Below are 15,488 nucleotides of genomic sequence, written 5' to 3'. Positions count from 1 at the left end.
TCCTATTAGCAAAAGAGAAGCTGTTGATTTATTAATTACAGTCTTTTTCCCAAGTTCAACTCTTTCACTCAATGCACAATTGCTTAGTTGCGTGTCTGTGTCTTGTAGTCCCAGGCTAGCGGCGGGCTGGTTTTGGCATGATGAAAACTTTGACAGGCTTGCTGAGGTTTATGGTGCCCTCAATGGAGCTCTCACTTGTTGGCAGGCCTTCTGTGCTTTCGTTCCAGGCTGGCTTGGGCACAGCGAGTTTGCTGCTGCTGGAACTATAGGCCAGGAGCAACCTCACCTCAATCTGACACGGCTCTGAAATAGAGGCACATTGACACCAATAAACGGGTAGAATTTAAAAATGCACCTTTTAAACTGGAAAAATTTAAAAGAGAAGGGGTTCTTTGAGGGAAACCATTTGAATGCTGCTTTCTGACAACACCAGTTGTAAAAAGCGCTATACAAAGAACTTTGATTAGATTTTTCCATTACAAGTAAAAAACTCTTGTAGATGGTTCTTTACAGAATGACAAGAACCTTAATACACACATAATGTAAGGTTTAAATTTAAAGCCTCTCTAATTACAAATGTTGCTGTACACTGTGTACGAGAGGGACAGCAGAGCAGAGAACGAACTTCTCAGATTAACACACAGACACACTAAACGTCTGGCAAGAACTAGGTTCTCCAGCCTGGATGCAATTCTATTTATATCTGTGAGACTGCTAGGATTTCATTCTGTATGCTCTCAATCTCACAGAAGACACTTAATTTATGTTCTTTTTTCATAACCTGTTGAAAAAAAAAACATTTGTATAAAGAGTTTCACTTCTGCCAAAACAAAAAGATTCTCTAAGGTCAATGTTTAGAAAATGTTCTCACCTGTCCAGGCGGAATGGGACAAATACACCTGAGTGATGAGACGCACCCGTCCTGGCCCCGGGGTCCTGAAATCTCCAGGTTTAGGGTGGATTATATGAGACTGACCATCAGGATAGAGTACCTAAAAAGGAGGATTAAGAAGAAAGGGGAGCTTTTAAAACAAATACTCCATACTCTTCAGCAGAGGAACCATCCATTTCAAATTCTGGTGGCATGTCTTTTCTACCGTTATTTCAACACTTTAAACCATGTGAACCCATACTTCTATTCCTCGCCCTCAGACCAGATCCTGAATAATTTAGCTGCAGAATCATTTATAGCGGCTGCTAAATCATTTAAATCAGTTATTGAATCATGTATAGTAGACCATGAATCATTGTAGATATTGAATCATTTATAATCGATACTGAATCATTTATATCAGTTGTTAAATCATTTACATCAAAAACTGAATAATTTCTAGTACATGTAGAGTCATTTATAGTAGTTACTGAATCATGTGTATCTGTTCCGGATTCATTCATTGTAGATACATAATTATAGCAAATCACTAAACCATTTATGGTTGATACTGAATAATTTATAGTAGATACTAAATCACAACAGTTGTTAAATGATTTAACAATTACTGAACAATTTATAGCAGTGCTACATCATTTATAATAGTTACTGAATTGTTTATAGCAGTTGAATCAAGTTGAGTCAAATGATGGGTCTTAAAATTAAGACTCAAAATAAGCCTAGGCTTCAATGTGTTTACTGCTGTCTTATTCATATTATGTAAATTCTAACATGAGCTGACTGATAAAAATCTATATATATAAGTATTATATTTGGATCAGAGGGTTGCACCACATCCAAGATCTGAGAAGACACACCCCATTTCTGGCTGAATTTAAGGCAATAAATCCATATTTTGTGAACATCCATCTAATGCTCTGCTTTTTTAGTGTGTTTTTCCCATTTATAATATGATTAATTGATACCTGCACTTTGACTGTGGTTTGTGGGTCTTGCACATGTTCCAGAGTTGCATCAATATCTAAGGCCACAACCAGGCCGGTGGTAAATCTCAGAGGGTTATCTGACTCTCCAGTTGGCTCAATGATAGTGGCTGAAGCTCTGTGGATCTAGCAACCAAAAAATAAAAAAATAATAATAATAAAATAAAAAAACAGGTCAAAGAACAACAGAAAGCCAAACTGGGTAACACTGCACTGCACTTCTGAAGTTGGTGTATAAGCATACCTGCTCAGGGAGTCTGAGGTGGATAAACCTGCTCTGTCTTAGTGTGGTCAGAAGGATCTTCACTAGGTCCAGCGGTTTACAGGCCACGAGTCTGGGCATGAGCTCCAGAAGCTTCTCTACAAAACTGTCCTGAAAGTGAGGCAGCTCTGTCATGAAGAGCCTGTGTGGATAAAAAAAAAAAAAAAAAGGTATGGTAGAAGTACTATATTTCCCAAGCGTGCCCAAACTTATAATTTGTCTCCATCAATTTACATTTAAATATATTAGCTTAAATAACAATATGCTTTTATTATTTGTTCATTTACATAGTTTATCTTTTACTAATTAATTACATTACACTGCTTATTCTTTTTCTCACATTTCTTTTCTAAATGGTTTCATTCTTTTATTTACATCAGTTTCCCATTGGGTTGCATGGCCTTTTATCGTTATTTTGGCTTTTGAATTATTTGTTACTGACATTGTTTTTCTTTCTATGCGGTTTTAACTTCATCTTTGATGTGTGAAAGGTTTTTAAAATGCTATATAAAGATATTTGAGATATTTTAGAGATATTTATGTATTTTATTAGAAAAATGAAGAATTCCTCATACATGGAAGTATACTTGGCTAATGAAGCACTTACATAAAAAAGTTACTTGTACTTGTATACAAAAAGGATAAGAACAGGTGTGATATATGCAGATATATGTTAATATCAATATTTAAATGTAACAGTAAGGCGTAATTATGTAATTGTGTTGACTGGGGGAAACGTTAGAACACTTGTGTAATGCCCTGATATGTAAAATACCTCTGAAAAGACTCCACTTCTTGTAGGAATTTCTCACACAGTGCAAGGACAGACTCCACCCTGGAATAGAGGAAAAGGTCAGGTCAATATCAAAGTGGGATACATCTGACTGGTGTTAATGGTGAATGTGTGGGTGGGGGTCTGGGTGTGGTATCAGTACTGACCCTCGTTTGGTGCGGGCAGTCAGAATTAGCTGAAGCGCCTTGGCTTGCAATCGCACGTTATGAACAGTGGCCACCTGACGAGTCTCCAGCCCGCTGTACAGGAATTCCAACTTGTAGGTCTCCTCTAAAATCTACCAGACAGACACACAATATTTATCAGTACACATTGGATCAAACAAACTGAAATGTCTTAGAAATACATTTTCAGTTTTAGTTCACTTTATGTCAAGACTAAAAAAAGGACATTAAATAGAGCTGTCCAGTACTGCATTTCTGTGCATGACTGTGTGTGCATGTATGTACCTGCTGTGCAGCAGTCGATACCATGGCATTCTGCTTCAGACACAGGGGCACAGCCATGTTCCACAACTTCTCTTGTAGAGCCTGGTATAAATGTTTTTTTATTATTTATTTATTTATTTTTTATTCATTTCAAATATATAGTTTACATAGTTTACATACACTTACATGCATGGGATCATAGTATGTAAATTGATCAAGAAGTGGCGTTACATCAAGAGGGCGCTTGGGGACGCCCACACCTGTATAATGTGGTGAAGTGTTACCTTGTAAGTGAGACTGAACATGGGACAGCACGCTCATGGCAAGGCGATGTGAATTATTGGGAGTTCGAGCAAGGCCTAATAGCGTGTGCAGGAAGCATAGGACAATCCATTTTTGAAGTTGTGTGGGAATTAAACATTTCTCAAACCACAGGGGTCACGTCTATACCGGGAATACATCACAGAAGGCAGTACCACCCACTGTGGACAGCGCAGCATGAGCACCCATGGCTGCTTAATAATCATGACCAGCGGCATCTGACTAGATTTGTCCATGCGAACAGACAAGACTCACAAAATCACATCCGCATTTAAAGCTGGAGGCCCCACACACATATCCTACAGGTCAGTGCAGTGTTTTTTTATCCGATGAGTCACAGTACTCGTTGTTACGGGCTGATGGTAGTGTTCGTGTGTGGCGCAGGCCCCATGATGCCAGGTTGGGTCCACTGGTCCACCTAAACACATCATTGACCTGTGATTGCTATGTTTCATTGCTTGGTGACCATTTGCAGCCCTTCATGGACTTTACGTACCCCCACAATGATAGGACATTCAAGCGGAATTATGCACAGTGTCATTGAGAACAAGTTGTCCAGACTTCGTTCGAGGAGCAATCTGGAGAGTTCTGACGAATGGTGTGGCCTGCACGGCCGCCCGACATGAGCCCAATCGAGCCTTTATGGAATGGGGTGGAGAGGTAGAAATCCTACACCTACAAATACCACAGAGCTGGGGTTGGCTGTCCTGGCAGGCTTGGCTCAACATCCCTCCAGACGTCTTCTATCCACTTGTGGAATCGATGCTACATCAAGTTACTGCACCTTGCCAGGCAAGAGGGGGTCCTACACTATACTAGTTCCTGTCCCGTGACTTTTGGCAAATCAGTGTGTATCAGCATACATCTACTAAAACACACTACTGAAAACGAGCCCTGTACTGCTTAATGGAATACCTGATCTCCACTTATTGTCAAAGTACAGGTACCTTCATAAGCAGAAGCTGACAGCGTAGGTAAGTGGCGCAGAAGTCTGCAGATCCAGCCAGCTCCGTCTGCAGCTCCCCCAGCCTCTGCAGGTCTCTGTGTGAGAGAAGATAGATAGCGTAGACTTGATTAGTAAAACAGCAGCACCTGAGTGTGAGACTGCATGTTCAACCGCAAAGTCAGTAACAACGTATTTAGGACCTGATAGTGAAGTCCAGCAGATCTTGAGCTCCAGGTGAGTCAAGGTTCTGCAGGGTGCTGACCCGAGCAAGGCTGTCCTGGAGGAACTGCTGTGCAGATTCCAAATTGCCGGACCCCACTCCGGATAAGTCTGAGCTTAGGACTGCTGTCTGCTTCCTGCCAGGTAACTGAGAGGGGCAGCATTGCACAAAGGTAATTATTTCTATATTTAATTGAAAAGCAATAATCAAGACCCCGCTCATCATGAACAGACTTTCATTCAAGATTCAAGACAGTACAACCAGACATGCGAACAGTTGTGGACACTTTGCAAACCTGGCCAAAAACTGAAAACCATAACGTACCTTTGCACAACTGTAGTCTAGTCCAATGTGTACCTCTTTCTTAATCTCTTATTTCTCTTGATTATTTGTTAAAACTATGTTGTAAGCACACACACACACACACAAAAAAAAATGTGTGTGCAAGTGCAGCTCTTACCCTGAGATGTGGTACCAGGTGGGAGAGACTGTCCCGCAGGTAGGCGTAGTGGCGGAAGGTGTGGTCTGAGAACAGAGCCGGCATGGTGGGACAAGACTTTGCTGCATTGAAGACAAGCACCAACACGGCAATATCTAATGAAACTCAGATCAGGATTTCAAAGACTCTGTTTTCACGGTTTGTGGAGTTTTTCACCCCATATTCACCTCTATAAACACTGTTATGACATATTAAAGAGTTATAGATATCAGCATATATATGTCCACATTTTATATATATATATATATATATATATATATTTTTTTTTTTTTTTTTTTTTTTTTTTTTTTTACATTTTTTATCATCAGCATAGACGTTCATCATCTGTAGATATAATTTTGTACTGATGACAAACAGAAAATCCTCGAAAGGAAATAATGTGAAAACAGCGTTGGAATAAAAAGGATACAGGCTGGGTCGTCCATGTCCGGCTCTGGCGTGTCGAAATATGGATGCGTGCTCAGGAGCTCAGGGACAATGGGCAGCACTAGAGTGGGGTGTCTAGAACCAAGAAACTTCAAACACCTACAGAGAGACAGGAAGAGGGGAGGGACAGAAACGTAAGAGGAATGACTATGTATGTGACAAAACACTTGATTTGATTTAAATTCTTCTGTGATTATTAACTTTTTTTATTTGGCAAAAGAAAAAATCTTTAGCAATATGTAATACATATTTTTAGGGTCCATATTTCACTTCTGCATGGGTGCACAACTCTAGTCCAGTTTCCCCTACTTAAACCATTAACCGATGAGCTAATTTAGGAGTTCACCAAACTCCTAAACACCATGGATGTGAATGTGCCCCCGGTATAGTTCCTCCTAACAATTCACCCAGTCCCAATTATGGTGCTCAGTATATTTTGTTTCACAATAATTCTAAACTGCACTGAACCAAATCAAATGTCACGATTCAGAGAATCATTTCCTAGTAGGATAATAATTAGGCTGCACTCACTTCCACACCGAATTGCGGTCGGTGGGGTACTTTGCGAGGTTCTTCAGGAGATCCAGCAGGGCCAACTGGATGCACTCTTTAGTTGACACATTAGTGTAACACAGCAATTCATGCAGGGCCTCTCGAATATCTCTTGATGAATCCTGAGATAAAGAATAGATAAACTGTTGTTACTGCAAATACATTAATAAGGAAATTATGTGCAATCATTACAGACATTTGATACTACTCAATTGTTGACTATAAGCATCATCATCATCACATAGTACATGGAATAGTGGAATGGTTGAATGTTAACCTAAATACAATTTCGTCATGCAAAACTAGATTAAACCAGTTCTTTGTTGCCTTATTACTTTAACACTAAACATCTGAGATTATGACTTGCAAAGAAGGCATGTCCTAATATAGTGATTCAACTAATTTCTGAACACAGATCTGGGTGCACAACAGGTGGATTACAGCCCATCTACTGGTCATGGCTATATAAAAATCTGATAGTAGGTAATTCTGGAACATTTCTGTTGGTTCTATCATCAATGTTCACTTGAAGTAAAGCGCAGCTGGAGTTACAAGGGTAAACTAGACATACGCTATACGTACAAATGTATAAGATCACCATGTCCAATGGCATAAGGCTGTTAGTTCAGCCAAGGAGGATGAAATTGCTTATTAATTATGTATATTTAAAAAGTAATGTTGGAAAAGCAGGTGTCTGCACACTTTTGGACATACTGTGTACATTAGTTTACTCTTTAGTCGTCCACAGTACCTCCAGAACAGCGAGCACAGTGTCCAGCTGATCCTCTCTCAGGGTGATGTGGGTGGAGATCTGACGCAACGCGTGAATCGACTGCAGCCGCACCTCCTCAATTTCATCGTTAAACATGTCCACCAAAAAGTCCAGACACTTCTCCGCAAAGCTGGGAGATGCTTGTGCCAGACAGCAAAGTGCCTCAACAGCTGCTATTCTCACTTCTGCAAGAAACCATGATTACAAAGGAACATCAGCATAAGCATTTCCCTAAATTAATTTTTGCTGTTTACTTATCTAACAAACACAAACAAGCCGCACCTATAGTTTGTCCTCAGGTGTGTTTATATAATTAGATAAGCTATGATGGGGCACAATCTTTTAAACTTGGTCTAGATAAGAATGTTTGGTATATTCATAAATGTAAACGGGTCATAACAAAACAGGCTAAAAATACGCACCATACATCTCATCCTCAAGGCCATGAACAAAAGCTCCACAGGCTCCAGAATCGATGAGATTTACACCCGAAGTGTCCACTTTCTCTTTAGGGGCGTCATCTGCCCACTTTCGGCCTGAGGAAAATTCTCCGGAAGCGTAGAGCTCTTTAGCTCGCTCATGAGCTGTGCGTTTCCTCTACAGGGTAAATGAAAGTTCCTAAAGTTTTATAAAGGTTATGTATCTATACTTTGAGTAACAGACAGTAGTCGTGTAAAGCAAAGTCTTCAGCTATAACCCAATGCAGCTATTTGGTGTGTGCAACAAAATGCCCAAGGGGTACATATCCATCCATCCAAAAGGTTGGAATCACAATTTTTAATAAAACAAATTCCAATTAATTGCAGGCAAAATGCATAATATAATTCTAATTTGCTTCTCCTGGACAACTTCACAGGGTTCAACTAATTTGCATGAAAGTGTAAATCTAAACAAATGGAGAAAAACACATTGTAGATGTGTCCAGAATAAGAAAACATCAAGAATTCTGGGTTATCTCCAGAATACCTAACATAATACCTAACATACCTTATAAAGGTGGTCAAGGTAGAAAACTTAAGAACATTAAGACTGAGTAGATAACTGTAGGTAAGACTTTGAGCAGATAATTTTAAGATTTTGAATAGAGAATTGCATTATATTATTTATCACTTTATCACCATTTGCAATTCCTAGAATACATAAAATATTAAGTATGTATTAGAAACAAATGTTGATGAAAGCCACTAATTTATACCGATAGAATGTAGCCAACATTACAGTTTGTATACATTTACATTTACATTTACGGCATTTAGCAGACGCTCTTATCCAGAGCGACTTACAAAGTGCTTTGCTATTTACCCAAGAAAACCTTCGCTAGTTATACTAGAGTATACATTACTCAGAGATCGTACCCTGAGATCCGACATCAGCTTCTTGTCCAGCGTCTGCTCTAAGAAGTGTGGGCTCACCTGCTGCATGGAGCCCTGGATCAGAAAGATGAAGACAAGCAATTAGAGAATATCAACTGCCATTACATCATATAGTAAAGAATCAAACACTCACCAGCAGCTTGGCAGCCTGCACTCGGACCACCCAGGAGCCATCGCTGACCATGTGACAGATCTTCCCAAATGAGTCATCTATCAGACGGATCTCCTCGTTGGATGAAGGGATGGGGACGATGCTGTGTGAAATGGGGAGGACAAGGATGTCATCTCATGTATATTGTACAAAACTATTTAGAGCTTAAAAATATGTCAGTTGAGCTACAATCATTACTAAACAGCATCCAATCCATGTAACATAGATTAAAATGGCTGTAAATGATGCCACCTTTCAGGATAAAGTTGGCTCAGCACCCACACCATCTGCACCGCTGCTGAGCGTACTTGTTCATAATCATCATTCAAGAGTTTGCAGGCCTGCATGGGAAAAGATAAACACGAATGGTTTAATCATTCAGCAACAACTGGAGAAATACTCCATTCTAAAGCATGAGTTCGGTAAAACATCTAGTTTACGCAATCATTCTACATACCCTAAACTTGTAAAAAATAAAAATAAATAATAATAATAATTATAATAATAATAATAATAATAAAGAAATACAAATATTTGATCAGTTGATCAGCCAAGACTTGATTGGTGACAGACAGTTGCTTCTTTAGATCTGCATTAAAGCAATGAGAACTAACAACATTATCTATGCCCATTAATGCAAGCCTAAATCATCACATGCTTGTCTTGTGATGATATATTTTTATATATTTTTTTTTTCATAAGTAATGTTTGCTTATTACAAAAGAAAATGGTATATATATAATTAGTATTATTATTAATATACCTGGTTGTATGCAGTCTGCTGGAGTTTCATTCCCCTTTCATGGAGCTGCAGCTGAGGATGTAAACACCAAAGAGTTCAGTCATACACAACTAAAATGCTCACTTAAATTTACTGCCTTTGCCTATGGTATAAAGAACCACGGAAAGCCTAAAAGCCTTCACACAGCAAATAACATATTGCAGTGGTAATGGGGCACACCATGGCTTTAATGGAAGCCGTGCGAACGCGAGGGTCCTGGTCACTGAAGTAGTCACTAATCAGGCTCTGGACGTCCCGCAGCGGTGCGATGGAGGTGCTTGCTTCGCTCTCTTTGGTCAGAGGTTTATCGACAACCCCCAGACAGCCCAGAAGCTGCAGGCACTTGTTCCGTACTCCAAAATAGGGGCTACTAAGGTGCTGGTGAGAAACACAAAGAGATTAAACAACAAGTCATCTTTCTTATTTCTTAATTGCTTAGTTAATGAAAATGAACTAATGTGAAAATGAAATGTTGTTGATTATGCATATTCTATTGCTACTCTCTTACAGTGAGAAAAGGAAGCTCTTGCCAAAGCTGAAGCCAAATTAAAGCATCTATGATCAGAAAGAAACTGCAGAGGGTAAATTGTCATCTGACATGTGCAAAGAGAAAACTCTTGCAGGTAAAAAAGGTTTTTAGAGTGTTCCATTTTTTCACATGACTGCAGATTACTTTTTATACATATTTTTAGGCTTGCATGCATTCTGACACATTTGGAAGGCTCTGCCTAGTTCATTGATGTTTGGTTAAGCCATTTCTAAGAAACTGTTTAAGACTGTTTACTGATAAATTCCCAAATTGAGCAATAAAGAAACAAACAAACAAACAAACCCAATAATAAACAAAACTTTACAACACATTTTCTACTGTAATAGAAATACCTATTAAAAGCCAGTAAAAGATGATAGTTTATAAACTACTATATATGTTTTATTGTTCTTTTTAAAAGAGGAATGTTAAAGCTAAAAGCAACTACTCCAAATAACTGAGGAACCCACCTTGCATGCCACCTCAATGAGCCTCTGAGTAACTGCTGTGTTCTCTGGAAGCTGAGTGCCAATGACCAGCAAAGTGTCCAACAACTGTGCCAGAACCTGGCTAGACTCTAGAAGAAAAAAAAGATTTAACAAACTGAGTAAAACATCACAGAAGCATTACTGAAGCACCTGAGCTTCCATAATAATCATAAACTGACAAACATAATTGAAGCGGCATTACTTTAAATACGTGAGGATGCAAAAAGCAATTCTATTAAATCCTATGAATTGATTATGATATGGATCATGATTCAGATACTGAAACAAGCACTCAGACTCTTCAGAACTCATGTATAGCTTATAGCATAAGTGTTGCCTATTACATTTGCAGTTCAATTAGGATTTATAATCCAACTACCCACTGAAACAACTTACTGTCATTGTTCAGGGTGCTTACAACATCATCCACTATGCAGTCAGGGGAGAACCCAGGCGTTTTGGACAGCAGCCCAAGCAGCGAAGCAATCTTCAGCCTGACAGAGTTATCTACCTCCTGTTCAACAGCATATGTAGAAAATATAAATGTCACATTAACAAGAATACACATTTGAAGCAGTTTCTTTAGTGTGTGAATCTACACCACAAAGCAAGACTTGTTTATCTCATGCTCACTGCAATGTACATTACACATCTGCTGTAAATCCCAAGCATACCATTACTATATATGAACCACTCCCACCTTTCTCTAAAATCAGTTGTGCATTCGTTGTATACTCAAATCAGCAGCTTTAAAAACAGAAGGAAAAAACTTCCATTGGAAGTCAATGTAAAGAAAAAAAAAATTGGGAGCATTTCTATTGGGCATGTTCATCATGGAATTTTTATACAATGTTAAGAACAACTGCCAGATTCACATTATGTCACAAAGTGAAAACTGCAGAAATGAAGAAAGCTACAATTCAATACTCTATAACATTCAATACTTTTACATCTGTATTTAAGCAAAAAAAAAAAGAAAGGATAAAACTGATGAAATTATATTGTTAATCTAATACACATTATGTATTATGTATGGATTATGTTACAAGTTACAACTGTAAGACACTAGCAGGGGTGATGTATCTGGAAAAAATAAAGAACAATTCTAAGGGTCTGTGACTCACAGGGGCCCTTAAATGTTAATAAATATTTTGAGTTCTGGGGCCCAGCGTAATATCTTTTGATGAATCATTGTCAATCTTGTCAACATTCATTTAGTTTAAATTTTTTTTTTCTTTTTAAACATGTGGGCTGCATCACATATGTTTCATGCGCATAATGTGCCTATAAGAAGTACTCAATCCCTTGGATGTCTTTCCCTTTTATTGACTTTATAAACTGAATCATGATCAATATGGTCAATATAATGTCAAAGTGAAAACGGTGTCAATTACTTTTATAGCATAAAAAATAACTGCATGAATATAAAGGTGCACATATCGGTCACTGTACTATGTACAGCGAAATGTGTTCTCTGCATTTGACCAATCTTTGGTAGTTACACACACACACACACACACACACACACACACAGGGAGCAAAGTGGGTGAAAGACCTTGCTCAAGGGCCCAACAGTGGCAGATTGCCAGCCCAGGTTTCTTCCCCACAACCCTGTTATCAATAGCTCAGAGCTCTAACCGCTGAGCCACCACTGCCCATATTCACCCCAGTTAAAGTGACTGATCAAATCCAACAGAGGTCCAGGCAACTGGTGCTAGTAGTCTCACAGTGAAATGGAGATCACCGGAGTGGAGTGAAAGTGTCTCAACCTGTCTGGAAGGTCCAGAATCAGTATTCCTGGTTACAAATACACCAAGAACACAGAAGACCACTCCACACTACTCAGAGAAAAGGATACTGAAGAGTGTAAGTCAGGGGATGGAGTTCCGTAAAATCATGTATGGCACATGTGTAAATCTGCCTAGAGCAGGCCATCCTCACAAACTGTGTGACCATGCAAAAGGGACACTGGTTAGGGAGGCCACCAAGGCCCATATGACACACCTCCCCGATTGTCAAGTCAAGTCAAGTCAAGTCAAGTGGGTTTTATTGTCATTTCAACTACATACAGAGTACACAGTGAAACGAAACAACGTTCCTCCAGGACCATGGTGCAACATAGACAGTGCATACAGAACACAAGTGCAACACAAACAAACAAGTGCGGACAGACAACACAGTACAGTACAGACAGAGGATAATAAATAATGACGGTAGTGTGCAAGTTGTGCAATGTGCAATAAATAGAGTCCAGTGAGGTAGTAAAGTTGTAACAACCTCTTACCTTGTAATAATGCTCCAGAAGGATACGAACTACACCTTCAACGCTTTCTGCCTCCACCGGCTTGCGGGCAAAGCTGAGGAGATATTGCAGGGCATCTGTGGGGTTGGTGGCTTTGCACAGGTCAATATGAAGGGCTGCGGATTTACTGGGCTTGGTCAGCCGGAGCTTCTTCGCTGGTACTTCTTCATGAGGTTGTTGCTGGAGGAAAACATAAATGCAACATTGAACTACTGAAACTCAAAGCCTAATTTATAGTGCATGTTTTGCAAGGGCAATATGTCCTAGGCAAGACTGCACTGACTTGTGTAGTATAGTGTTGCAGGCACAATATTAGACAACAGGGAGCCACACTAGCACTACAAATCTGGTCTGAAATATGAATGCATTTACTGGAATGAAGTTAATAAACACTTCAAATGTTCTCTCATATTATAAGATTTTATATGGTGGCTGTACTAGAGTTCGTGCTATAAACTGACACTGGCTGGTAACTTTCCGCCTATTCTCCTGGCTGTGACTGTATGCAGGCTGTTGTGAGCAATAATCAGAGCAAATTAGTTGCAGATCAACGTCTGATTTACTAAAAACACAATAATTAAAAAGGCAGCTAGTTAACATTAATAAGGTGCGACCTGGAGACCTTAATGAGCCACAGTTAGCTAGCAGAATTATCCACACTGACGGATGGAGTAGCTTTAGCACGTTAGCTAGCTAGCTAACCACCTCAACACGCCAGCAACAGCGTCTCTTTTTGTTAAATATGTGAGATAATGACTATTTCTGATGAACTGGACGTTTGTTTACCTGAACAACTTTAGAGAATTCCTCATAGACCCTCTTTTTCAAGTGAGCAGCCATCTTATCACGGTGAAAACAACGAGCAGAGCTCGCTCGGTTTGTCCCCGGCTGCTCGCCGTAGCGTTTGTGATATTGTGTAGTGTCGCCCCCTAGTGACTGAATTACTGAATTACTCCCCCAAAACACTTTAATTCTTCTTCATAAAATCACTTTTATCAATTAATGTTATGATATGATAAGATGTTGATATTACAATATGATTAATATTAGTTTATGATTTGGAAATGTATTGTATTATGTATATTAAATTATATATATTATATATACTTTTATATATAACATACTTATAACTTAGAATTACTTATATATACTTTGCTAAAATTATTATAGTAAAAATAGTCAAATAAACGATATAACAACTGTAATATTAACAACAATTTCTAAGTGTTATTATTTATGAATATACATTACACTTTATAATATAATACTTTGATATATAAACTTTCATTTCTATACATATAATTCATGTCATTCATTTTTTCCCCTGTAATTCAGCTTTTGAGGCACTGTCTCACTCTATAATGATCACGCCATAAGGGATAATAATGCCAACCTGCTGCAACAATGGCTATACTAAACCTTGTTGGATGGATGGATGGGCAGTCCGACAGATATGCAAATAGATAGACAGCTAGAAGAAGAGCTAGACAAATAGACAAGAATAGATAGACTGATAGACTGATAGACAGATAGTTAAACAGAGGGAGAGAGAGAGAGAGAGAAAGAGAGAGATATAGACAGACAAATATGCAGATAGACACTGGCAGATAAACAGTTAGACAGCTAGAAGAACAGATAGATCGAGAGATAGACAGACAGATGGACTGACAGACGTATATACACACACACACACATATATATATATATATATATATATATACAGAGATAGATAGATAGATCCTTATCAATACATGAGAGCATTAAACATATGTAATATCTGATATATGACATATTCAAACACATTAAAAGGCTACTGTAATAGATGTGGATACATAACACAAACATAGTGTCTCCAACCTAAACCTAAAAACCTTTTATAAGATATGTTCTTTAAATATAAATGAATGGAACCAGATTGTATTCCAGATCATTCCACCCGAGCTCTGATGTGACTGGATTAGCTAACTGTCCATTCCTATCTGGTTTTATCTTCTGAGGAGCTGTGTGGTAGAACATCAGTAAGCTCTATTTGTAAGTGAGGGAATGGAATGGGCAGGTGTGAACTAGAGTCAATATTAAACAAGGGTGGACACAGCTCCCAACAAACGATCCTGAACAGCTCGGCTCTGTCTGAGGCTCTAACATAGGCGGGTCTAGAACACTAACAGATAACGCACAGCATAACACAGTGTTCTTAACTCAACAGTTTGTTGGTGGATCTCATAAACATGCATTCCTCTGAGCATAGCGTAGCTGTATTTGAACATAGTCCACTCCCACATACACTGAGCTGGCATATTTTATTACATACTCCTACTGTACATTATACATACACTCACTGGCCATTTTATCAGAAACAACCAACACAAAAGGTTCTTTGTCCATGGCCATTCCCTAAAGAACCAAGAGCCAACTTGTGAAGAACCATTTAAACGGTCTAATCACAAAATGTAAAGGTTCTTTGCCAAAAAAGGGATCTTCAAAAACCTGTACTTCAAGTAGAGGTTCTTTAAACCTTACAAAAGTTCTTTATAATTATATACGTCTCATTTATAAAACTGGTTACTGGTTCTCTAAAGATCAAACCACTGAAACAGAACCAGGAACCAGAGGACCTCTACATCACATAGATTGTAATTTTTGGTTTTACATAGATTGAACATTGTGGTTCATTTCCTTTCTGTACCTTTGTTCGTAACAGTATCTGTGCATTTTAGAGCACTTTACAGCGTTGTCTCTACATTACATGGAGGTTCCTTAAACCTTAAAA

At 38.7% G+C, this 15,488-nt stretch overlaps 1 protein-coding gene across 1 annotated transcript; it reads right to left on the bottom strand.

The window, feature by feature from the left end:
• Window positions 1-10: 10 nt before the first annotated feature.
• On the bottom strand, window positions 11-13,595 carry ints4 (integrator complex subunit 4). The gene is made up of 23 exons (XM_072694894.1): window positions 13,505-13,595; window positions 12,701-12,898; window positions 10,813-10,930; window positions 10,399-10,505; window positions 9,580-9,777; window positions 9,382-9,432; window positions 8,871-8,959; window positions 8,601-8,721; window positions 8,450-8,521; window positions 7,517-7,691; window positions 7,074-7,279; window positions 6,302-6,444; window positions 5,754-5,869; window positions 5,306-5,439; window positions 4,826-4,992; window positions 4,627-4,720; window positions 3,380-3,460; window positions 3,077-3,207; window positions 2,913-2,972; window positions 2,120-2,279; window positions 1,858-2,001; window positions 872-992; window positions 11-303 (listed from the first exon to the last, which is right to left on the bottom strand). Exons 1-23 carry the CDS (start codon window positions 13,556-13,558, stop codon window positions 116-118), a joined length of 2,928 nt encoding a protein of 975 aa, XP_072550995.1. The 5' UTR covers window positions 13,559-13,595; the 3' UTR covers window positions 11-115.
• Window positions 13,596-15,488: the final 1,893 nt, after the last annotated feature.

This window comes from Salminus brasiliensis, chromosome 13 (genome assembly GCF_030463535.1).
Source record: "Salminus brasiliensis chromosome 13, fSalBra1.hap2, whole genome shotgun sequence".
NCBI classification, from domain to species: Eukaryota; Metazoa; Chordata; class Actinopteri; order Characiformes; family Bryconidae; genus Salminus; species Salminus brasiliensis.
The sequence above is the reverse complement of the archived record's forward strand: the minus strand, read 5'-3'. Positions and strand labels throughout refer to the sequence as shown.

Coding starts and splice junctions, on each gene's coding strand:
- ints4 (XM_072694894.1), bottom strand. CDS start 13,558: ATGGCTGCTCACTTGAAAAAGAGGGTCTATGAGGAATTCTCTAAAGTT. Junction 3,461..4,626: donor GTCAGCTTCTGCTTATGAAG/GTACCTGTACTT, acceptor CATTTATACCAG/GCTCTACAAGAGAAGTTGTG. Junction 3,208..3,379: donor TATCGACTGCTGCACAGCAG/GTACATACATGC, acceptor TCTGTCTGGTAG/ATTTTAGAGGAGACCTACAA.